At 39.7% G+C, this 26,185-nt stretch overlaps 1 protein-coding gene across 2 annotated transcripts in view; it reads left to right on the forward strand.

Annotated features, from left to right (window-relative positions):
- The first annotated feature begins 8,411 nt into the window (after window positions 1-8,411).
- Window positions 8,412-26,185, forward strand: part of rhbdl3 (rhomboid, veinlet-like 3 (Drosophila)) — a 68,432-nt gene continuing 50,658 nt past the window's right edge. The window contains exons 1-3 of one of the 2 annotated variants that reach the window (XM_017693087.2): window positions 8,412-8,561; window positions 8,762-9,279; window positions 10,152-10,175. In XM_017693087.2, the coding sequence (XP_017548576.1) occupies window positions 9,169-9,279; window positions 10,152-10,175 (135 nt within the window). In that variant the 5' untranslated portion in view covers window positions 8,412-8,561; window positions 8,762-9,168. The remainder of the gene's footprint in view (window positions 8,562-8,761; window positions 9,280-10,151; window positions 10,176-26,185) is intronic. The other variant, XM_017693088.2, reaches the window with a different exon arrangement.

Raw genomic sequence — 26,185 nt, forward strand, 5'->3', positions numbered from 1 at the left:
ATGGATGGATGGATGGATGGATGGATGGATGGATGGATGTATGGATGATACTTTTTTAATCCCACAAACGGGGAAATTCCACCTCCGCATTTTACCATCTGTGAAGTGAAACACCACATACACAGTAGTGAAGACACACACACAGGGGGCAGTGAGCACACTTGCCCAGAGTGGTGGGCAGCCCAATGCACAGGGAGCAATTGGGGGTTAGGTGTCTTGCTCAAGGACACCTCAGTCATGGACTGTCAGCTCTGGGGATCGAACTAGCAACCTTCCAGTCATTAACCTAACCTCCAGCCCACGACTGTCCCCCAACGTCATTCCCTGACCGGGAATTAAACCCGTGCTGTGGTGGTGAGAGCGCCGAATCCTAACCACTAGACCACCAGGGAAACCACTAGACCACCAGGGATAGCCCTGCGTCTTTACAAGTACAAAGAAATTTATGTTTTAAATGTTACTGTTTTTGCCTTAAAGAGAAAAGAGTGCAATTTCTAAAACCTTTTAACTTATCGAATCAAGGCATGCAATTTTTTAGGGGTTATGCTTTGGTTTATTCTTTGTGCTTAAGTATCTACACAGAATAGTTTGCATGTTTTTACTTTGATGGCTTACAGAATATCTTGGTTTTTTTACACTTTCCACATGGCCATGTATATCTTCACACTAAAGAACATCAGCTCTTTCAATATTTGATATGTTGTTTTTTATTACAGTGATTTTTTGTGGGTATTAGTCTAAAGCAGGCATGTCAAACTGGGGACCTTCGAGGCCAAAGTGCTGTGGAGATCAGCGTTAACCTTCATCTAATGCTCTGAATTCAGTTCATAAAGGCTTTGCTATTTAGCTTATGAGCTGAATCAGATGTGTTTAATGAGGCTGTGGGCTGAAGTCTGCAGTGTTTTGGCCTGTAAGGACTGAAGCTTGACACAAATAATCTAGAGTGATAAAGGTTTTTGGTTTATGACAGCTGTTTCATCATGCCTACATTCAGAGTCTAACTGCTTTTGTCTGAATCCATCTACTATAAAATAATGTATCACTAAGAAAAGCTAAGTTTAATTAACAAATACACCAAATTCAAAGTTGGTATGTTAATCCAAACCATACGTATTAAAGTTTGAAATACACTGTGAATTAGACAGAAATGTAGAGCAAAACACTGTATATTGGGAATTTTGTCATTTTTCCATTTATTTTTATGGTTCATAAAACAATTAACTGTTATTGTTCGGAAACAATTAACATTATGAGACAAATGGAACATTTTCAAAAAGTACTGTACTATAATATATGTGATAAATAGACCTGAGAGTTTAATATACGTAATGAAAGACCTGAGTTTTTCTGGTGTGAAATGAAAAATATCACACTCAGTATCTTCTGTTTTGGTAGTTAAACGCATCTGAAACCAAAATGTTTGAAATTCTAATGTAACTAATGTCAATAGTTCAAGAGCGATGCCTTATAAATGACTTATTAAAGTCTGCGCAGTTTCCAAAAACATTTTATGGCAAAAATCCATGTGTAATTTTGAAATATCCCAGAAACTTATAAAGACACAAGCCTAAAATTTTGCACCCTGTCTACTGGGCACAAAGACATTAATTCTCCAGATAAATAGTTTTACACATCTTTGAAGAGCTGTTCTCTCAGGTGTTGCAAGATGTGACCAAACTGCCTTTTGTTTATAATCTGCAATGACAATTGTAAAGCAGAAAAGAAATCAATCCTACTGGACCCTCTAATATACATATACACTCAACATACACTAGAGGGCGATGATGAACTAGATGATCAGAAGTGGATTCAGCACTGTTGAGGTCATCTTGGTGTGCACTTGGTATTTTCACAGGAGGATTTACCTAATATTTCACATCTTATACTGATGCTGTGGAGCTTAGTTTCATGTAATTTTCCTACTATTTATTCTGTATGATTTTGCTTTTTAATTGTTTAACTGTAAAGCTTACTGCGCTGCTGCATGATCTTTAAATAAAGTATACGCTAACAAACCTTTTTCCCTTAAAATAAAAATAGATTTTTCTAAATGGCTCCATAATTCAGTGTGTGTGATGAAAACAGTGATTCCTGGTGGTTTGGTGATGGTTCAGATGTCTTTACAGTGGTGGTGATAGGAACCAAGGGTCACCATGACTACAGCACAAATATAGACACTTCATTTACTGTCCAGTGAACCTGCATGTGTCTTCTGAGTTTTATATGGAGTATTGATGATGTTGAAATATTCATAAATGTGGAAAAATAATATGCAGCCATATAATAGTGCAGTTGTTAACATAATCATTTGCGTTAAATCTGGTTAACTCATTAGTTTTGTTGGTTTTTTCATCTTAAAAGTTAATATGTAAGGCAGCCAAATGAATTACCTTCTTAAGTTAGATATTAACTTACCTTTTTAAATTAAAACTCCAAATGTACTTACCATTTTAAGTTAGAACTCCAGAGTTTTTACAATGTACATAAAAATATCACTCATTTAAATGCCAGCCTTTCCAGAGCCCAATGCTGTACATGAGAAATTGTTACCTCAATATTTTGTCTTGCCCGTTGGGCTGCAGAGCTTTTACAATGTTTATCATGACACTAAAATACCCAAATGCAATGTTCTTTTTCAGCATGATCTTTTATATTTAAAATATTGCTTCTTGTTTAATTTTTGGCAAGAACAGTTTTACCGGAAAATTGCCCAGCTTCTAAAATATAGATGTTTATATAAAAACTTCAAATAAAATGTTTCTGTGTTTAAAGAGAAGTCATGTAGAAGAGCTTGATATAGAAAGAGAGGGATCATGTTGAGGGCTTTGATGCTGGCATTATTCATTTATTCAGTTTTCGTCAGGCCTGCAGTGGTTTCTTATTATATTGTTTGTTTCTGACAATTTTGTTTATAAGATTTGACAAAACCACTGTGTGTTTTGTTGATGTATAAATGCTATTACTAAATACAATGTAGCAACTGTAGATTTTACAGGTCAATTAAAAAGTATGGGGGGATGATATTCCAAAAGAACTCAATGAACTGTACTGTGCCCCAAATCTTTACATGCCCAGTCGACGCCCTGTAGAATGTTTCTAAATTGGAATTCCTCTTCAACCCTTGGGGTCTGCAAATGCACTCACATGTACAATTTGATGTTCCAACATATTTTTCTCTATCTTTGCAATAATACAGCACATAAATGCAGTTCAAACATTTCCTGAATCTGTAGAGTCACCCTTTCCTTTCCATCTTATCATGAGATCATACATGATTCACATCTAGAGTTATGAGGCTGTGAAGAGGGGCTGAGATACACGTCACCTGCCTCTCACCATCTGGAACTTGGGGATTTGTGTGTCTATGTGCATTCTGTGTCAAACTGACCATTGGACACCCAGGAAAGCAATAAGAACTGACCCATCACATCAGAAACCCTTCATTCTTCATTCAGTCCACATTGGAGACACATGTGTGCAGAGAGTTTACAGCTGCTGAAGTGATGAAGATAACAGAGCATTTTTATATGAATCGTGTTATATGAAGAGCCTTTAAAGGAGAATTAAAGAATATATATGCACAAATCCAGAAAAAGACCAAGATTCCAAAGGATGAATTGAGCAAACATGGTAACTTCTGATGGTCAGTATGTATGGAGGATGTATTAGTCAGAATGGACACTCGACTGCACTGCAGGGATCTGGAGCTAAAAGTGCTGTGCAGGTGTTTCATCACAACAGTGTTATAAATAACTGAGGCCTATAAATTACCATGGAAATGCATCAATAGGCGTTCTGCCAACAGACGCAGTGAGGTATCATCAGCCTGAAGAACCTTAAGTCACAAACAGTAGTGTTGGGTTTGTGTAAACGTATATTTCACTCACCAGTGCAGCCACTCGACATCAACTGCTCACTGGTCCACTTGCAGTGTTTCCATCCATTACCTGACACAGTTTAACCCTGTACTGGATCTCTGGCCCAGGTGTGGTGTGACCTGGAAACAAACAAACAGCCGTTTTCAAATTGTTTAAATAGGCAGAACCTCCCATACAACAGCACCAAATATCTATAACACAAATCAACAGTGAAGATCTCACTCCTGAGTGGGTAAGAATGTTACTGAACTGCTACAACAACATTTTACAGTAATGCAAACCGTATACATGTGTTTTTAGAAATCCTGTTGTACATAAAACTGGATTAAATGTGTGATTTAACACTGAAACAGCCTCACTATAATCAATATTCAGATGAAGGTTGAACTAGAGTTGAGTCGATGTCTGGCTTCAGCGGATTTTCAACAGTGATGCGGTGTTGATCCTTATGTGCACTTTTTTGTTGAATCAACGTTTGAAATCAAAGTTGATTCAACAGGTCTGTGATGAACTAAACGACAGTGAATCAACAGTGAGTGTGTTTACATGTGCTTAATAATCCGATGCAGAAACTGCAGAAAATCTGATTTTGTCAATAATCCAATTAACATTTGAGTAATCAGATAATGGGGAAACCTCAGGTCTACATGAGTCAAGCAGTAACTGGATTTCTGCTTTACAACCAGCCAATAAATTCACAGAACACGACATGAAATAAGCGTAATGTAAAACTCAAACTTCATGCTGCAGCTTTTTTTTCCACTCCACTTTACCTGAAAATATGAAGATACGCAAGTAGGTGAAGAATTTTTAAAACCAGTGCTTTATGTTTGGTCTCGTGGCAACGCTGCTTGATTATTTCTGGTACTGTGGCCTGTTTTCACGCATGCGCAGACTGAGAAATCCGAAAGAAATCAGAGTTCACATGCACTGAAAAATCTGATTACTGAGCTAAAATCCAGCCACTTTATCAGGACACTTAATCTGATTTCTGAATAGGAATATGGTGTTTACACGACCATTTGAAGAAAACTGCAGAAAACTGATTATAATCGGATTATTGAGTGCATATAAACACATTCACTGTTTTAATGCTTCTCTGTTATTTGGGGGATGTCAATTCCCATGTGTCCCCCCAGAAACTTCATCTCAGTGCATCCTATTCATTACAGCGGAGAGCTCTGCTGCATGGCGTGTGGTGCATGATGGTTTACGATGTGGTAGCATTTGGGACTTGGACCTGGATTTTCTATAAAGCAACTCTTGCCCTGCAAAAAACTGCATCTTGTCAAGTAAAATGATCTCAAATCTAGTCAATAAATCTAATATGTCTCCTGGTGAGATTCTTAAAAGCTTATTTCAAGATCATTTAACTTATTTCCAAACATTTTAGCTTGTGTTTAGTGATTTTATTAAGTAGATTTATCTCAATATATAGGCAGATAATTTTACTTGTTTTATGAAAAATGCTTAAAGCCAGTAAAATGATCTGCCAGTATAGTGACATCATTTTCTTGATAAAATTACTTAAAGCAGGTAAAATGTCTAGAAGTAAACTTGATAATCTTATCTTAAGTGCACAACCATCTCAAAATAAGAAAGATTACATAGATTGGCCAGAAGTCAGATCATTTCACTTGACTAGATATTATTTTTTGCAGTATGTAAAAGCAGATATAAATAAATTTGACTTTCATTTTGGCTTTGACTTAAGATTTGGAGAGAATGTTTGATTGGACAAATTTTGTATGTTTTGAGCTGGTAGACAAATTGTGAGCCATATAGAGGTTGTAGGTCACTTGCTTAGGTTACTAGCTTGCTAGTGAGGTTAAGCAAGCTAACTTTGTAGCTTGTGTGGACGCGTGCTGCATTTTGAAAATCATAGAAAGCATGCATCTGTATTTGAGTCTGGTTGAAAGCTTCTGTGCAACAGCAAAGGCGCTTCAGAGTGTTTACTGGCCCAGATTTGTCCGATAAGATCCATTTCCATTACGAAATGCCCACCAGCAGTGAGACAAACACATATGTAATGTTTGGAGGGGGTCATCCCACCCCTCCAGGACATGGACATAAACTTATGGATGATTAATTTACTTTTTTCCAGCAAAGGGTATGGCACATATACCACAAATCATAGTTTCATTCATAATTTGCTCAGCTCTTCTGTCCACAGAAATGCACTCTGTGTGTTTTTTTTTTCTTCAGAAGATGATAATCTATCTATGTATGTAAAGAATTAAAAGAAAAACTAATAAAATTTGTCTTTTACCTTTATTTTACAATATATTGATTTAAAGTAGTGCTCAATATTATTATTATCAGATTCATCATACATGACTCATTATTCACCATAACTAATATATATATATATATATATATATATATATATATATATATATATATTCCCCGTGTCTGCGTGGGTTTCCTCCGGGTTCTCCGGTTTCCTCCCACAGTCCAAAGACATGCAGTCAGGCCAATTGGACATGCTACATTGCCCCTAGGTGTGAGTGTGTTAGTGACTGTCTGTGTCTGTCTGTCTGCCCTGCGATGGACTGGCGACCTGTCCAGGGTGTATCCTGCCTTACGCCCGAAGACTGCTGGGATAGGCTCCAGCATCCCCCCGCGACCCTGACGGAGAAGCGGCTTAGAGAATGGATGGATGGATGGATGGATATATATATATATATATATATATATATATATATATATATATATATATATATATATATATATATATATATATATAATATCTCCATCTGGTGGCCAAAACAAGAAACAAGGTCTCCATCTACATGGAAACCCAAGCTCCCTAGCCTGCTAACTTGTAGCTACAGCTCACAAAACTAAATTGGAGCACCTTATATTATAAATAAAACAATGAATACTGTAAAATGCACTTTACCTTACCTGCAATGAGTACAGCAACTACAAAATGTAGCTTTATTCTTAATTTGGTCAGCTTTTCTATCTAAATGAAACAAGCTAGCGTTAGCACAGCGTCATGTAGCTACAACAATAAATTGACTGAAATAGTTCATTATGTTAGTTCCAACTAAGATATGTTGGTCTCCAAGGAGTATAATTTATGAATAGGTACCTTAATTGGATATTATTGCTCTTTTCAGTGTTATTACTTTTATTTCTGGCACAGTCTGAGAAGATCACAGCAATACAGTCATTAACTGAGATTTTCCCATGATCCCTTTATAAAGACGAGGCTGTATTTCACTGACCGGGGGGTGCCAAACCCATTTAGCGGCAATTTCATTATTTTTCACTGTTAGTAAGACAGACAGACAGATAGATCAATCGATCACTTCCATGGCCACAGGTGTATAAAGCCGAGCCCCTAGGCCTGCAGACTGCTTCTACAGACATTAGTGAAAGAATGGGTCACTCTCAGGAGCTCAGTGAATTCCAGCGTGGAGCCGTGATCAGACACCACCTGTGCAACAAGTCCAGTCGTGAAATTTCCTCACTACTAAATATTCCACAGTCAACTGTCAGTGGTTTTATAACAAAGTGGAAGCGATTGGGAACGACAGCAACTCGAAGTGGTCAGCCACATTAAATGACAGAGTCGGGTCAGCGGATGCTGAGGGGTATAGTGCGCAGAGGTCACCGACTTTCTGCAGAGTCAATCACTACAGACCTCCACACTTCATGTGGCCTTCAGATCAGCTCAAGAACAGCGTAGAGAGCTTCATGGAATGGGTTTCCATGGCCGAGCAGCTGCATCCAAGCCTTACATCACCAAGCACAATGCAAAGAGTTGAATGCAGTGGTGTAAAGTACCGACACTGGACTCTAGAGCAGTGGAGACGTGTTCTCTGGAGTGATGAATCACACTTCTCCATCTGGCAATCCGATGGATGGGTCTGGGTTTGGCGGTTGCCAGGAGACGGTACTTGTCTGACTGCATTGTGACGAGTTTGGTGTTGAAGAACTTGAGTGGCCTGCACAGAGTTCTGACATCAACCCAGCAGAACACATTTGGGATAAATTAGAGCGGAGACTGTGAGTCAGGCCTTCTCGTCCAACATCAATGTCTGACAGATAGATAGATAGACGGACAGACAGACAGATAGGTAGATAGATAGATAGATAGATAGATAGATAGATAGATAGATAGATAGATAGATAGATAGATAGATAGATAGATAGATAGATAGATAGATCTGTGTGACAGACAGACAGACAGACAGACAGACAGATAGATAGATAGATCTGTGTGACAGACAGACAGACAGACAGATAGATAGATAGATAGATAGATAGATAGATAGATAGATAGATAGATAGATAGATCTGTGTGATAGAGACAGACAGACAGACAGACAGACAGATAGATAGATAGATAGACAGATAGATAGATAGATAGATAGATAGATAGATAGATAGATAGATAGATAGATAGATAGATCTGTGTGCGCGAGTTGAGGCTGTTTTAATATTCATAGTTTGAAAACGAGTGGGCGGGGGGCGAAGTGGGCGTGTCCGCGGTGAAGGGGCGTGTCTTCTGACTCAGTGATCTCGGAGAGCGCCGCGCGGTCGGTGTGCCGGTGCGCTGAGGACTCGGCTGGCTGTGATTGGGGATGCTGCCCGTGTGTGTGAGCGCTGAGTTTGGGCAGTGAGGAGCTGCGGAGGCGGACGGAGCTGGACAGCAGCAGCAGCGGCGGAGAGGTACAGTGACGCACCACAAAATATGACCAGCTTTTCTAGCAGTTTGGCACGCTTAGCCAAAGCGTGGCGCAGTGCTCGGTCTCACTGCACCAGAGTTGCTCTTCACGGGTAGTCTCTGCAAATGTGTCAGTGTTTGGGGAAAACTGCTCGTGCAGGTTCGCGTGAGGAGGTTTGAGGATGTTGCGTTTGCTTTTTTCCAGGAGTGTCGTCACCAGCTCGCGTGCGGCGGAGATCTTGCTGTTGGTGGTTTGGGACGCTCATTGCGACCGTTTGGACTCAACTTTAACCCCCCCACTCTCCTCTCCTCCCCTCCCCTCCCTCCAATCTTGCCTTTGCGATGGTGACATATGGAAGGCTTGGCGAGCTGTTCGCGTTAGCAGCGCGAGACGTTACCGCCGTCACCGTCACCATGGGTGCCAATACTTTTGCCTGAAACCGTTCCAAGCAGCACCACATATGCGCGTGCAGCCTGTTGGAGTGCAGGGCTGTAGGGCAGAGAGCAGCTGAAGCCGAGGGAATGGCCGCTGAGTGCCAGCCTCTGGAGGAAGGGGTCTGGATGCCATAAGCAGGTGGACAGAGGGGCAGAAAAGTGGGGGGGCTCGGGAGGATGCCCACCGGGGCAAATGTGCACTCTTCTCCGGCGGTGGCAGCCAACGCTGAGGGAGAGGAGATCGAGGTGCTGGAGAGCACAGAGGTTCTTCCAGCAGCACCTGAAGATGTAAGTAGTCAAATTACTTTACAGCAGAGTTTCAGCTCATTAAAGGGCCCATACCTCACATTTCTCTTGTATTTTGATTATTTTACCCTCCCATTGCCCCCAGCTGCCCCACCTGCCACAAGGCTATTTGATAGGAATACAAGGTAGGTGTTTCCAGTAAAGTGACCACATTATCAGAAACCCCTACCTTGTACGTCCACTAACCGGCCACTTTATCGGAAACACCTATCTAGTACTAATATGAAGTAGGCACTTTATTAGAAACACCCACCTTGTACTTCTAAGTGGTATGTGTTTCTAATAAAATGACCACATTATTAGAAACAGCTACATTGTACGTCCACTAACTGGTCAGTTTATTAAAAACACATATCTGGTACTTCTAACAACTGGCCACTTTATCAGAAATATCTTGTACTTCCACTAATTGGCCACTTTATTGCAACCACCTGACCTGTACTTCCACTCACTGGCCAGTTTATTAGAAACAAAGGTCTTGTACTTCCACTCACTGGGTACTCTATTAGAAACACATATCTTGTACGTCTAACAACTGGCCACTTTATTAGAAACACCTGCCTTGTACTTCTATCAAGTGACCACTTTATTAGAGACACCTATCTTGTGCTTCCACCAACTGGCCATTTTAATAGAAACGCATGTCTTATACCTTTTGCTAACTGACCACCTTTTCAGAAACTCCCTCTGTGGTTTCTTGGGGTTTCTGATAAAGTGGCCAGGCAGTGTACATGAGCACTGTACAGACTGTAGTATCTACAGAGCTCATCAGTTTCTTCCATATTCCTCTTCTGCTCACTCTTATTTCCTTTCCGCTCTCTCCCCGTTTCTCTTATGCTCATTTCCTCGTGCAGCAGTGGAAGTCTCTGTTTGATAAGGTAGGTTCTCTCTCTCTCTCTCTCTCTCTCTCTCTCTCTCTCTCTCTCTCTCTCTCTCTTCACCAGGGACTCATACTTTTGTGTTTGCGTTCTAATGAACTTTAACCTAATCTCTGAGAGTGTAGAGCGAATCAGATTTGAAAGCAATGCAGATTTGAAGATGATGGAAGGCTGTGAGCAGGAGGCTCATTTGCATCTATACTGCTTTCTCTCTGCGCTTAGCGGTCGTTGCGGATTGTGTTATATTGGTGGATGGACTCTGTTTATTGGCTCCCAGTATATATTGGCCGTCAAAAGTTTGAGGACACAGATTTTCAACAGTGGTGAACTGTGACTGTCAATTCTAGGCCTTTAGTTTAACCTCTTAAACTCCTCCGGTGGTTCCCAAATGTACTGTAAATTGTAGACATATACGTGTGATTTTACCAAAAAAAAAAAAAAATAAAAATATGCATTTATTTAGTGCAGTTTGCCTTAAGATTTGGTCATGTAAATTCAGATGGACAAACCAAATATACACTGGGCTATGAAAGGTTAAACTTCAAAAAACAAGAGAACAGACACCAGTACAATGATGTTAATTGCTGCTAGCACCCCTATGGGATTCTAACAGTATGTTAGTGCTAATGTAACGGCAAGTCACATGAACGTGTTTTTGGCTGCTCTAGATTTTCCAGACATTTGAAGCTTTTGAAAGACATTCATAAATGTGAGCTTGCATGTGTCCCATTTGCAGTGATATTTCAGTGTGACTCATGTGATTCCTAACAACTAACCACTGACCACAAAATTCAAAATAAAGGATTTTAATCATTTTAAATTCTTAATAAATGATTGATTGATTCCTGTTGCTTCCATCTACCTAGATAGCACAGATGTTTTAGTGCAGTAACCCAATTGTACACCTGTTTTGCCCTTCTGTTCATATGATCTATATGATGATGATTTTTTAACCCAATTAGCGATATGATTCTGATATTATCATGCATCCCTAGTTAGTTAATTAGCTAGTTAAATTAATTCAATTTAATACATTTACATTACATTTATGTTATGCATTTCTGACTTTTTCCTATTTGTTTCAGTAGTAGAATATTACAAAAGGTGAAGGATATAAAGAATTTACACAATACAGTTTCATCAAATTGACAGCATCATAAAATATTTGTTGTTGTCAGTTACGTCTGTAGCTGAAGAATATTTGAAAGGTAACGTTGAAAATCGAACGTTACTGGTAAACAGAAGGCAGGATGTCCCCCGACTGATGACGGGTGATTGGGTGCTGCTGAAAGTATTGACCCTGATAGTGACCCGTACAAATGCGATCACAGTGACCCCAGTTACAGTGATGTGGGTGTGTAAGTGGCCTCATCAGTGGGCGACTGACAGACGGAGAGAAAACCCTCATCCTCTCTCTCTCTCTCTCTCTCTCTCTCTCTCTCTGTGCTCTCTCTCTCTCTCTCTCTCTCTCTCTCTCTCTCTCTCTGTCTCTCTCTCTCTCTCTCTCTCTCTCTCTGCACCTGCCTAACCCTTAACCCCGACCCCCCCAACATACACACACACACACACACATCCTCCCAGACACACTGGGGGAAGAGGACAATAAGGGAAAGTAAAATGGGGGTAGAAGATAAAGAAGCAATTACTTATGAGGCCCCTGATGCTGCTTTGCGGCATTTATTTGACAGCGATACACATTGTTAAAAAAACAAACAAAACATTTACTTTTTGGTGTGTGTGCACATGAATACTTATATATGTAAAAAATGTAGTACATTTATATTATGAATGTAAAACTCATTATTACTTATGGGAACTTGCACACACTCACACACACATACACACATACATATGATGGTTCATAAATATGATATTATAAGTAGGTGCAGGAGACATTCATTTATATATAGATAATATAGATAGGACAGATGATCATTATTGCACACAGGTAGTTACGTATATATATATAAACATGTATAGGACATAAGTGTAAGAGCCCACATTCTGAAAATACCATGCGTGTGGATTTGCATTAGCTGGGCCTCTTTATCTGTTCTGGTTATTCAGGCGGCATCACTTTGTTCCTTATACAGTCTGGGGCTTCGCCTGGTGCTCAGGTCATGACCTTGCAAAGCCATAAATCTGCTGCATTGTGGGTATTGTAGGCTATAGAGACACATCGCCACACTCAGACCAAAGAGCTAATGAAGCAGTTAAATTGCAGGAGGAGCTGAAACAGCAGCTGTTTAGAGAACAAATATCCACAATCCATAAATAACACGCATACATATTCATCACACAAACATGAAAAGCCGTCAGTGCTGGGCGATTAGTTCCCGCTGCTGTTCCGCTAGTGCTCTGGCAGATGGCTCTTTATGTCCTGCCTGTTTATGACAACTTCTTAATAAGTTGTGTTTTTTTTCCAAAATAAATATTTAACTGTAAAATCTCTGCAGTTTAATCAACTTTTATTACAGAGTCCAACATTACAATAGAGCTGCATAAAAATGTGCCATTATGTACACATAACAATGCAGCAGCACCAAGACAGTGTAGATGGTAATATGTCTTCTATGATTGATTAATCTATTAATAATGGTCTGATTAATGATCTATTGTGCTGCCACCATTAACAAGCAGTTTCTCACTTTATATTGCATTGAAAAAATAAAAGTCAACCAATAAATATATAAACATTACAGAGCGTTATTGAGCACTTTTTAAATGAAACAGTAGAAGCCATATCGCCCCCTACGCTTCCTGTAGTGTATTACAGTCTGACAGAGCGACTGTGTGGATCATATGAACATTATAGAGCTTTTTAAATGAAACAGTAGAAGCCATATCGCCCCCTACGCTTCCTGTAGTGTATTACAGTCTGTCAGAGTGACTGTGTGGATCAGATGAACATTATAGAGCTTTTTAAATGAAACAGTAGAAGCCATATCGCCCCCTACGCTTCCTGTAGTGTATTACAGTCTGTCAGAGTGACTGTGTGGATCATATGAACATTATAGAGCTTTTTAAATGAAACAGTAGAAGCCGTATCGCCCCCTACGCTTCCTGTAGTGTATTACAGTCTGTCAGAGCGACTGTATGTATCATATGAACATTATAGAGCCTTTTAAATGAAACAGTAGAAGCCGTATCGCCCCCTACGCTTCCTGTAGTGTATTACAGTCTGTCAGAGTGACTGTGTGGATCAGCTGAACATTATAGAGCTTTTTAAATGAAACAGTAGAAGCCGTATCGCCCCCTACGCTTCCTGTAGTGTATTACAGTCTGTCAGAGTGACTGTGTGGATCATATGAACATTATAGAGCTTTTTAAATAAAACAGTAGAAGCCGTATCGCCCCCTACGCTTCCTGTAGTGTATTACAGTCTGTCAGAGCGACTGTGTGGATCATATGAACATTATAGAGCTTTTTAAATGAAACAGTAGAAGCCGTATCGCCCCCTACGCTTCCTGCAGTGTATTACAGTCTGTCAGAGTGACTGTGTGGATCATATGAACATTATAGAGCTTTTTAAATGAAACAATAGAAGCCATATCGCCCCCTACGCTTCTTGTAGTGTATTAGTCTGTCGGAAAGACTGTAAATCATATGAACGTCATAGAGCGCCTTTTAAATAAAACAATAAAAGCCCCCTACGCTTCCTGTATTACAATCTTTAAGATTGCATGTATAATATATGTGTATAAGCACACTTGTTTCATTTTTGACAATTATTTTTTTTCATAATTGACATTGTCATCTCATCGTTGCCACCTTAAATATTAGTGTAGACACAATATTAAAATGCAGTGTTTTCAGTATATCAGAACAATATGTAAGAGAGATAGTAGTGACTGGGGGTCTCAAGCACTGTAACCACATAATGCATATTATTGCATGTTACATTAAAAAACTGCACTTAACAGCAGGAAACACAAGTCACCCTGTTTGCTGATTGGAAACGCTTGGTTGTTTCAGTGTTCTGCTGAGTTATATGGTGCTCAGTGGTGAATGGGGCAGCTGGGAGGGTCCGTAAATGGGTGAATTCAGTAGCATAGCTGATTATACGGTCAGCATAAAAGCATTCTTTTGATGAGTGTCTGAATTGCTGAGCTGCACTGAGTGTCACTGCGTGAGCGCAGTTCAGTCTGATTTGGAGGAATGGCTTTATATGGCTTTTTGTTTAGTTACAGTTCCTTTATTGTTGTCTCTTGGCATTCATGGTGACCTTTGTGCTGGAATTTCATTGTTTGTGCTCGGACTCACATGGTTCTTATGGAATTAAGATTAGCACTAATACTGGCACTAACCAGCCTCTGTTTGAAAATGGACAAAAGTGCATGTACAGTTCTGGCTTGAAGATAACAGCTACTGTATTTAGCTGTGTGACAAGGTTGAATTACTGTTTTCAATACAGTAGAACCACTTTGGTTGCAGATAAATGTATAAAATGTACCTAATATGCTCCTAACATTGGTATTAAGAAACATTAGATGCACAGAGCCATGGATGAGTCTAAAATTACAGAGAAAGTTGCAAAATGTCAGGAACTGAAGTACTCATCAGATTTAAAAAGTGTAGATCAAACCAAAATAATGAAAACAGATCATTGTAGCTTATTGTTTAGCATTTTATTTCCTTGTTGTTCACAGAATACTTAAAACATCAGTCGTGGGCTGGAGGTTAGGGAGCAAGCCCTGCGACCGGAAGGTTGCCGGTTCGATCCCCTTGGCTGACAGTCCATGACTGAAGTGCCCTTGAGCAAAGCACCTAACCCCCAATTGCTCCCCGGGTGTATGTGTTCACTAGTGTGCATGCATGTGGGTGTTTCACTGCACGGATGGGTTAAATGCAGAGGTCTAATTTCACAGTGTGCAAACACACACAGTGACAAATGGTTCTCAATTCAATTCAGTATCTTATCATACAGTGAATGATGGAGTCTGACCTTCCATTACTTGTTAGCAACATTAGCTTCGCTGCCAAAACTAAATAAATACACTCCTTTAGTCCAACCCCCCCCCCCCCCCCCCCCCCAAAAAAAAAAAAACTTTAATTAATTAAAAAAAAAAATACAAGAGATGACGAAACACTAGCATGGCAGAGCCAGATGCTGGTTTTAGGACATCCGGAGACAGTAACTCAAAACGTACCGCAGCAGAGCAGATAAACAATCAGAGAACACAAAAATGAAATGTTCTAAAGCCACAAATACCAGCAGAAGCTCATCTAACAGGTATCTCAGTCTGCTGGTGTTGGGTTCTACAGCACGCCCGGAGATACAATGGCATTGTGATACTGCTGTACGTGGAGAGAGAGAGAGAGAGAGAGAGAGAGAGAGAGAGAGGGAGAGAGAGAGACTGTCTGAGTGTCTGCAATTTACCACCTGCTCTCAGACTGATAGGCCTCCATACAGCTGGAGCCCCTCCAGTGAATACATTGGTTTGAATGACTGACTGAAAAAGGAGAAAGAGAGAAACAGATGGAGAGGAGCAGAAAGGGAATAAGTAGATGAGAGAGAGAAGGGGGAGAGATAGAGAAAAAGAGAGTGAAAGAGTAAGGGGAGAAAGAGGAAGGGGAGATACAGGGATAAAAGGAGAATGAAAGGGAGAGAGAAAGAGAGTTGAGAGAGAGAAGGGGAAAGAAAAGGGGAGAGATTGAGAGGAAAAGGGTGAAAATGATAGAGGAAAGGAGGGTGAGAGAAACAACGGGAGAATGAGAGATGGTTGAGGGAGCGAGAAGAAGAGAGGACGGGGAGATACAGGGAGAAAAAGAAAGTGAAAGGGAGAGAGGGATGGTTGAGAGAGCAAGAAGGGGAAAGAAAAGAGAGAGAAAAAGAGGGAAAAGAGAAAATGATAAAGGGAGAAAAGGAGAGAGAAAGAGGGAGAGGAAGGGAAGAGATGGGAGCCAAAGAAAAAGGGTGAAATTAGAAGAAAGAGAGAGTAGGGTAGAGAGAGAACAGGGAGAGACAGAGAGAAAGAAACTGAACGAGAAAATTGACGAGAAAGACAAAAGGAGAGAGATGGTAGAGGGAGTGTGAGAGTGAGAGCAAGAAGAGGAGAAAAGGGGAGAGACAGAGAGAAAGGAGTGGAAGGAAAAAACAGTGGAAGATAGATAGAACAGAAGAGAAAGAATTGAATCAGAGAGATCTAGAAGGAGAGAGAGAAACAGAGTGATTGTTCTGTATTCATGTGTGACATGTGACCCTCTCACACACCAGATGCGCTACAAGAGTCACTTCACACACCAGCTGACCTCTCCATAGCTCCGCCCACAAGTGTGTTCTTTCGTAGCTACACTCTCAGAAAAAAGGTAGGACACTGTCACTGGGGCAGGACCCTCCTTGTCGCTGTGGTGGTACCCTCAGGGGTACATCTCAGTACCTTAAATCAGGGAACATAACTGCACCAGAATCCACTGAAATGATATTTTCTAAGGTGTATTGACTCCACACACTCCGTCTCATCGCCAGACTTTTTATTAGATTTTTATTTTACTCTGTTTAAAAAAAAAGTAGTTTATAAAAAGATACAAATATCTACTTTTCCACTGGGAATTACTTATTTAAGCTACACAATTGGACCTTAAAACCATTGGTGTGCCTTTGAGGGAACGTTTACACTGTTTGTACCTTGATGAACGAATCATGTACCTCCATGGTACCTTTATTTCTAACAGTGTACTGTAGTGAAGTTAGACAGGCTTTACAGATACAAAAAAAAATTCAACCTAATGAGAAACTGTAGAACAGACTCAGTTTATATCACAATACCTACATTTAGAGCCGGTTATTCATTCAGCCTAATGAGAAACTGTAGAACAGACTCAGTTTATATCACAATACCTACATTTAGAGCCGGTTATTCATTCAGCCTAATGAGAAACTGTAGAACAGACTCAGTTTATATCACAATACCTACATTTAGAGTCAGTTATTCATTCAGTCTAATGAGAAACTGTAGAACAGACTCAGTTTATATCACAATACCTACATTTAGAGCCGGCTATTCATTCAGCCTAATGAGAAACTGTAGAACAGACTCAGTTTATATCACAATACCTACATTTAGAGTCAGTTATTCATTCAGTCTAATGAGAAACTGTAGAACAGACTCAGTTTATATCACAATACCTACATTTAGAGCCGGTTATTCATTCAGCCTAATGAGAAACTGTAGAACAGACTCGGTTTATATCACAATACCTACATTTAGAGTCAGTTATTCATTCAGCCTAATGAGAAACTGTAGAACAGACTCGGTTTATATCACAATACCTACATTTAGAGTCAGTTATTCATTCAGCCTAATGAGAAACTGTAGAACAGACTCAGTTTATATCACAATACCTACATTTAGAGTCGGTTATTCATTCAGCCTAATGAGAAACTGTAGAACAGACTCAGTTTATATCACAATACCTACATTTAGAGCCGGTTATTCATTCAGCCTAATGAGAAACTGTAGAACAAACTCAGTTTATATCACAATACCTACATTTAGAGTCAGTTATTCATTCAGTCTAATGAGAAACTGTAGAACAGACTCAGTTTATATCACAATACCTACATTTAGAGCCGGTTATTCATTCAGCCTAATGAGAAACTATAGAACAGACTCAGTTTATATCACAATACCTACATTTAGAGTCAGTTATTCATTCAGCCTAATGAGAAACTGTAGAACAGACTGAGTTTATATCACAATACCTACATTTAGAGTCGGTTATTCATTCAGCCTAATGAGAAACTGTAGAACAGACTCGGTTTATATCACAATACCTACATTTAGAGTCAGTTATTCTTTCAACCTAATGAGAAACTGTAGAACAGACTCAGTTTATATCACAATACCTACATTTAGAGCCGGTTATTCATTCAGCCTAATGAGAAACTGTAGAACAAACTCAGTTTATATCACAATACCTACATTTAGAGTCAGTTATTCATTCAGTCTAATGAGAAACTGTAGAACAGACTCAGTTTATATCACAATACCTACATTTAGAGCCGGTTATTCATTCAGCCTAATGAGAAACTATAGAACAGACTCAGTTTATATCACAATACCTACATTTAGAGTCAGTTATTCATTCAGCCTAATGAGAAACTGTAGAACAGACTGAGTTTATATCACAATACCTACATTTAGAGTCGGTTATTCATTCAGCCTAATGAGAAACTGTAGAACAGACTCGGTTTATATCACAATACCTACATTTAGAGTCAGTTATTCTTTCAACCTAATGAGAAACTGTAGAACAGACTCAGTTTATATCACAATACCTACATTTAGAGTCAGTTATTCATTCAGCCTAATGAGAAACTGTAGAACAGACTCAGTTTATATCACAATACCTACATTTAGAGTCAGTTATTCATTCAGTCTAATGAGAAACTGTAGAACAGACTCGGTTTATATCACAATACCTACATTTAGAGCCGGTTATTCATTCAGCCTAATGAGAAACTGTAGAACAGACTCAGTTTATATCACAATACCTACATTTAGAGCCGGTTATTCATTCAGCCTAATGAGAAACTGTAGAACAGACTCAGTTTATATCACAATACCTACATTTAGAGCCGGTTATTCATTCAGTCTAATGAGAAACTGTAGAACAGACTCAGTTTATATCACAATACCTACATTTAGAGCCGGTTATTCATTCAGTCTAATGAGAAACTGTAGAACAGACTCAGTTTATATCACAATACCTACATTTAGAGTCGGTTATTCATTCAGCCTAATGAGAAACTGTAGAACAGACTCAGTTTATATCACAATACCTACATTTAGAGCCGGTTATTCATTCAGCCTAATGAGAAACTGTAGAACAGACTCAGTTTATATCACAATACCTACATTTAGAGTCAGTTATTCATTCAGTCTAATGAGAAACTGTAGAACAGACTCGGTTTATATCACAATACCTACATTTAGAGCCAGTTATTCATTCAGCCTAATGAGAAACTGTAGAACAGACTCAGTTTATATCACAATACCTACATTTAGAGCCGGTTATTCATTCAGCCTAATGAGAAACTGTAGAACAGACTCAGTTTATATCACAATACCTACATTTAGAGTCAGTTATTCATTCAGTCTAATGAGAAACTGTAGAACAGACTCAGTTTATATCACAATACCTACATTTAGAGCCGGTTATTCATTCAGCCTAATGAGAAACTGTAGAACAGACTCAGTTTATATCACAATACCTACATTTAGAGCCGGTTATTCATTCAGCCTAATGAGAAACTGTAGAACAAACTCAGTTTATATCACAATACCTACATTTAGAGTCGGTTATTCATTCAGCCTAATGAGAAACTGTAGAACAGACTCAGTTTATATCACAATACCTACATTTAGAGTCAGGTATTCATTCAGCCTAATGAGAAACTGTAGAACAGACTCAGTTTATATCACAATACCTACATTTAGAGTCAGTTATTCATTCAGTCTAATGAGAAACTGTAGAACAGACTCGGTTTATATGATTTAGATTTATCGGTTTATTGTCTTTTAGAGAAACACTTTTGTGTTTGTCTTCTCTGGTCAAGACTAATTCCTTGCATGTTACAGTCTTGGTGAAATAAAAAGATTCTGATTCTGGTTAGAAGAAAGTACAACATATACAAAAAAGGTGGGCCACAGAACAAACCCTTGTGGAACCCCACATGTCATGGTGGCAGATGAAGAGAAGAGTGGACTTTAGCAAACAAATTAGGCATGAAAACAGCCTTGTTTCAACAAGATGTTTAGCAGCATTGTGAAGAACATGTTCAGTCTCATAACACTAGCTATGTAAGAACCCACCAAACCCAGTCTTCGTTTCACTTTTCTCTGCCATTCCACCTCTCTCTCATTCCTTGGCTCTCTCTCCTCTACTCTTTAAATAGATTGTGATAATGAAAGGAACCTCCTGGCTGTGAAGTGTGAAGATCTCAGACACTGGAAAAAGACGATGATAAAAATAGAGCTGGATAAAGAGCTGAAGAACTGCTCTCTCTCTCTCTTCCAGATTGAGCCTATACATTTAGTCCAGCTCAAGGCCTTGCAATCATACGGTCTCAACTGCTATAGATCCGGGTTCATAGGTATCTAGTATTGATAACTTGTTCTCAGATTAGGTTTTATCATTGCTTTCCTGTAGCTGAATTGTCCTTTTTCTGATATATACGACGTCAGGATTCCTTTGTTTCTCTGCTCTCCTGTTTTTCTAGGAATGAGACATGTTTCAGCTTGTCTTGCTGGGCTGAACTCACTTCTGAGTATGTGTTGGGCTCGGTCGGTCCTGAACGTCCTGATGGATCATAAGAATTAGGTGTAAATGGATCTCCCATGTGATGTTGCTGCCTAAGGTCTCACAGATTGAGAGTTCACTCTTAAAATTAACTTTTAAAATGAACCTTTTTAAATATCCAGCTTATTTCCAGAGTATTACATACTCAGGCTTATTATTCAGTAACTACAGGGATGCAATGCAAACTAGCTGAGATAATCTTAGGTTAAGGCCGTGAGCAGTTTAAGGGGTTAAATAGTTTTTGTTACTGTGCCTTTAAGACTGGTATATGTAAAAGAGCTCTGTTTTGATTGGTGTTCCTCTATTGTTTTATCAAATTCAAAAGGCAATCTGGACTAAAACACACTTTATAACTTCAGAGGAAATGGTTGGGACTAGAAATGAAACGGTTACAGGTTTCATGGTAAACCGCGGTAAAATGAATGACGATTAGTAATACCGTTTGAACTTTGAAGTATCGTTAAAACTCGCTGTACAGAGTCAAACAAAGGCAGAATCATTCTCTCACATGCAGCTCTGTGTCTGTATGTGTAGAGGGAAAGGGGGAGAGGGAGAGCATGGTGGAATGACAGAGATTCGGAGATATTTCAGCCTTCTAAGAAGACCAAGTCTGATGTTTGGTCATATTTTGGGTTTTATAAGAACGCAGAAGGAAAGTTAATTCAAGATGACCACCCTGACTGCAGAACAGGCCGAAAGAAAATATCGGCGAAAGGGGGCAACACAACAAACCTTACGAATCATCTTCGCGACCGCCACCTGCTACTTTTTAGAGAATGCAAGGAAAGTTAACTTTAACGTAGAAGTCTGTGGGGACTTCGAAATAAAAGAAATGTCATGGGTTGTGTGGTTTAACTTATACTTATGGTTCGTTAATAATATATAGTGAAGCTTTTAGCGTCAAAAAGAAAAAAAAACACCTGCGAATCAACTGTGAATCGAAACTAAAGCTTTTAACACATTTCTGTGGAGCAGCGTCTCCAAAATGAGCTCTGAGTTAACAGTCACACACGCTCTGGAACGAGATGCTGCGAAAGTTCAATCTGCACAGCTCCCCTTTCTCGTCTCGCCTGCGGTGTTTACTTTCTCAGAAGAGAATAAATAACACTCTCAGATCACTCAGTGCCCCCTACAGAGTGCACCACTTTTCAAACTAACACAGTCATCATTGACAAGCAGTTGAGTTTTAAATAGGGAATTTGTAATCTTTTGTTAATGTTGATTATAGATGACTTAGTCGAACATTTCATGCACTCTTTGGGTGAAGGATTTGCTATTTCATGATCCACGAAGTGCACTACATAGGGAAGATAGGGGGTTTGGAGACGGGTTTGGCTGTTTTTCCTGGTGCACTGTATTGATGCAACACTGCCTCATCTTTCCAGGGTTGCCAGGAGGTTTTTGCATCCCGGCAAACCAGCGTGCCATCAGAGAGATTGTTCAGTGCGAGTGGGCACAGTCTCTCCTCAGAGGTCATTTCTCAAACCGGACAAAGTTAATATGCTTTCAATCTCAAGTGAGGGAACATGCAGGATGTGTTAGACCAGCAGCATTTTATTTCTTTGTGAAGAAGAGACTGGACATACAGTCAGTGGAGTCCGTTTGGTCCGGTATTGTGGCGAATTGTTCTTACATGCACTTTGTTGTGTTTAGAGTGGTTATGTTGCTTTTATGTGTACATTTGATTTATTTAAGGTTTTGTTAATTTAAGTCTCCACTAAGGAAAAGTTTCTGCACAGAAAGAGTTACCTCAGTGTTACTGCACTATTGCAGAGTTTTGTTTACAGAGTATTACAAGTATTGTAAGTAATACAAAAGTAATACTACAAATGTATTGACTATATTTTTTAATGTTTATGCAAACAAAAAGTTCATATTGCTGCCAATTCTGTTTGCGTTAATGTTAAAGTTGGTGAGACGAGCTTCAGTTTGTGTATCAGCAATTATTTATTTATTTATTTAACTATAACAATATAACAATATCGCGATAACTCCGATAATCGTGATAATTTTGGTCATGATAATCGTGATATGAAATTTTAATATCATTTCATCTCTAATTGGGACTAAACTGCTATAGACTGAAATAGTAGATGTATGTAAATGCACTTTTTTTTTTTCATTTCATCGCTTCGCAAAAACACGTCATTCCAAACAGGACTAATTGGTACATTTTAAAACTTTAACCATCATCCATCAAGTTAATTTATTTAAAAAAAGAAGTGATAGATTTCCATGAATTTAAGGATGAGACGCATGTACGAATGCTATGTGGGAGTGATATATGGGAAAAATATCCATAAATATCGTGATGTTATGTTTTAGCTGTATCGCCCCCTAAGAGCAGTGATGTAGCTGTGTCTCCTTTACAGAGGGAAGGTCCAGTTTAAGGATCTTTCAGTGTTTGATCTGCTGATTGACACTGAAGGTGTTTAGAGATTCAGCTGATGCCAAAAGACACAGAAAGAGAGAAGGAAAAGGGAAAGAGAGAGAAAAAAGAAAGAAAGAAAGAAAGAGGGGAATGAAGAAAGAGTAAGAGGTAAAGACAGATGGAAACAGGGAGAGAGACACAAAGATAGAGCATGAAAGAAAGGAAAGTGAGAAGAAAGATAAAGGTGAGAGAGAGTGAAAGAGAAAGGATGGGAGAGAGACAGAGAGGGAACGAGAGAAAAGAGAGACGTAAGGATAGAGAGAGAAAAGAAAGTGAGACAAAGATAGAAAGACAGTGAGAGAAAAGCAAAAAGGGAGGAAAAAGATGTAGAGACAGAGAGAGGAAAGAGGGAGAGAGAAAGAGAAAGGAAGGGAGAGAGATGGAGAGAGAGAGAGAGAGAGACAGAAAGTCTCTGTGTGGGAGGAGTGCCAGTAGAAGGAGGTTCTGGCTCTTAGCATATGTTTGTGTATGAGTGTGTGTCTCTCTGTGTGTGTGTGTGTGTGTGTGTGTGTGGCAGCTGTCAGTGGTACTTGTCTGAAGTGCCTAACTAGTGAGTGTGTGAATGTGTGTGTGTGTTTACAGACCAGCAGCTTTCATGCCCCGCTTCTCTCTCTCTCTCTCTCTCTCTCTCTCTCTCTCTCTCTCTCTCTCTCTCTCTCTCTCTCTCTCTGTCTCTCTCTTTCTCTCTCTCTTTCTCTCTCTCTCTCTCTCTTTCTCTCTCTCTGTCTGTCTCTCTCTCTCTCTCTCTCTCTCTGTCTCTCTCTCTCTCTCTCTCTCTCTCTCTGTCTCTCTCTCTCTCTTTCTCTCTCTCTCTGTCTCTCTCTCTCTCTCTCTCTCTCTCTCTCTCTGTCTCTCTCTCTCTCTCTCTTTCTCTCTCTCTCTGTCTCTCTCTCTGTCTCTCTCTCTCTCTCTCTTTCTCTCTTTCTCTCTCTCTCTCTCTCTTTCTCTCTCTCTGTCTGTCTCTCTCTCTCTCTCTCTCTCTGTCTCTCTCTCTCTCTCTCTCTGTCTCTCTCTCTCTCTCTTTCTCTCTCTCTCTGTCTCTCTCTCTCTCTCTCTCTCTCTCTCTGTCTCTCTCTCTCTCTCTCTTTCTCTCTCTCTCTGTCTCTCTCTCTGTCTCTCTCTCTCTCTCTCTCTCTCTCTCTCTCTCTCTCTCTCTCTGTCTCTCTCTCTCTCTCTGTCTGTCTCTCTCTCTCTCTCTCTGTCTCTCTCTCTCTCTCTGTCTGTCTCTCTCTCTCTCTCTCTCTCTGTCTCTCTCTCTCTCTCTCTCTCTCTCTCTCTCTGTCTCTCTCTCTCTCTCTTTCTCTCTCTCTCTGTCTCTCTCTCTCTCTCTCTCTCTCTGTCTCTCTCTCTCTCTCTCTTTCTCTCTCTCTCTGTCTCTCTCTCTGTCTCTCTCTCTCTCTCTCTCTCTCTCTCTCTGTCTCTCTCTCTCTCTGTCTCTCTCTCTCTCTGTCTCTCTCTCTTTCTCTCTCTCTCTCTCTCTCTCTTGCTCTCTCTTTCTCTCTCTCTCTCTCGCTCCCTCTGTTTCTGTGTCTCGCTCTCACAAACACACACAATAAAACAAAATAAAGCTGGCAGACCACCTGCTAAACCAGTCCTGCCCACGCTTACAGACTGAGTGTGTGTGTTAGTTTATGTAGTGATGTCCTCTCCTCTTCCTCTTTTCTTGATTTATTTTGAGTTTAATACATTAAAAATAAAATGAAAAAAATTGTTTTTGCAGTATGGGACCCTCAAATAAAGAAGAATATCACTTCACCACTTTAGCAGAGGAGGGGAAAGTTCAGCAACCTCACTGCTGGGCTTTAGTTACATTTAGGGAATCATGCCTTCAAAGAGGGACAATTCTTTATTATAGCCCACCCCTAATTCTTCAGTGATATCAACCTGAAGTTAGTTATTCACCAGCTTTTCATTCTAATTTTCCCGTTCCACCTTAAATGGAGCAGCAGTTACATTCTGGCTCATTAGCTGTCAGTACTGCTGGACTACTTAGTGTGGAACGGGTAATTTAGCAAGCTAGCTACTAAAACATGAGTACACTACTAAGGACCATAGTACACTCATTAAACTATGACAATAAATTGATTATGATTTTTTAACAGAGAAAATTCTCACATTTGTGGGTTGTTTGGTTACTTGTGCAAGCTAGTGTCAGCTAGCACTAGCAGTTTTATTCTCTGTCTGCAGTCCCCCCTAGTGGCCATTATGCTTGGAATGGAAATTTTTCATTAATATAATCAAACTACAACGCTGTTGTCTCTCTTTATGTGCAATGTTGTGCTGCTACCAAACAATGAGAGGTCAAAGGGGATGGCGAGTCTACTATCGTCATCATATCTTCATCAGTATAAAGTGGCTGGTTAGTGTAGTGGGTAACACCTCTGCCTTCTATATTGTAGACTGGGGTTCAAACCCCCACCAGGGCAAACACCCTACACTAAACCAATAAGAGTCCTTGGGCAAGACTCCTAACACCACCTTGGCCTCCCTGTGTAAAAGGCTGCTGAGAGAAGGACTCTCACTGTAGTCAGGTCACTGTAGTCTCTGGATTTTATGTGTGTATTATAGTGTGATCATGTTTTAAAATAGCAAAAAGTGCCATTTTTAAAATGCAAAGTTATTGATGTTTAAACAAGATATTAAGAATCGGTCAAAATATTGGCCTAAAAAATCCATATCGGTGAGTCCATCCGCTGTAACACGTGAAGATCAGAGACCATTGCACTGTATCACGCTCAGTCTCCACTGAACCGTCTCACAGGGGAGCAGGAGCTCGCTGCTGGATCGAAGCGTCTGCGTGAACAGTGTGCGTAGAGAGACACTGTGTCCATTGAGATCACAGCTACATTCCCACAGCTTCATTCAGCAACAGCAGGCAGGTGGAGCACTGACACACACCCCCCATCCCACCACCCCACATATACACAATACACCTGTGTTGTCCTTTCTAGCTCTCTCTCACTGTATGCTCTGCTCCTAGAGTCACCACAAGCTGAAACTGAGGAAATACAGCACTTTAGAAAAACACATTATAATAAGAGATATTAGTCCAAAAATACCCTCAATAAAATTGTACACTAGAATAATTTTAGTCAATAATTTTGTGAACAACCACAATACATGCTCCTATCTGCTAGAATAGGAAACATTAGTTCATTACAATCACAATAAATGCTCCTTTACACTAGAACAGAGGATATTTGTCTATAAATGACCTCAGTTATACTCCAATGCACTAGAATGGGAGATATAAATTTAATTACCTCAATAAACA

Source organism: Pygocentrus nattereri, chromosome 30, assembly GCF_015220715.1.
Source record: "Pygocentrus nattereri isolate fPygNat1 chromosome 30, fPygNat1.pri, whole genome shotgun sequence".
In the NCBI taxonomy this organism is placed as follows: Eukaryota; Metazoa; Chordata; class Actinopteri; order Characiformes; family Serrasalmidae; genus Pygocentrus; species Pygocentrus nattereri.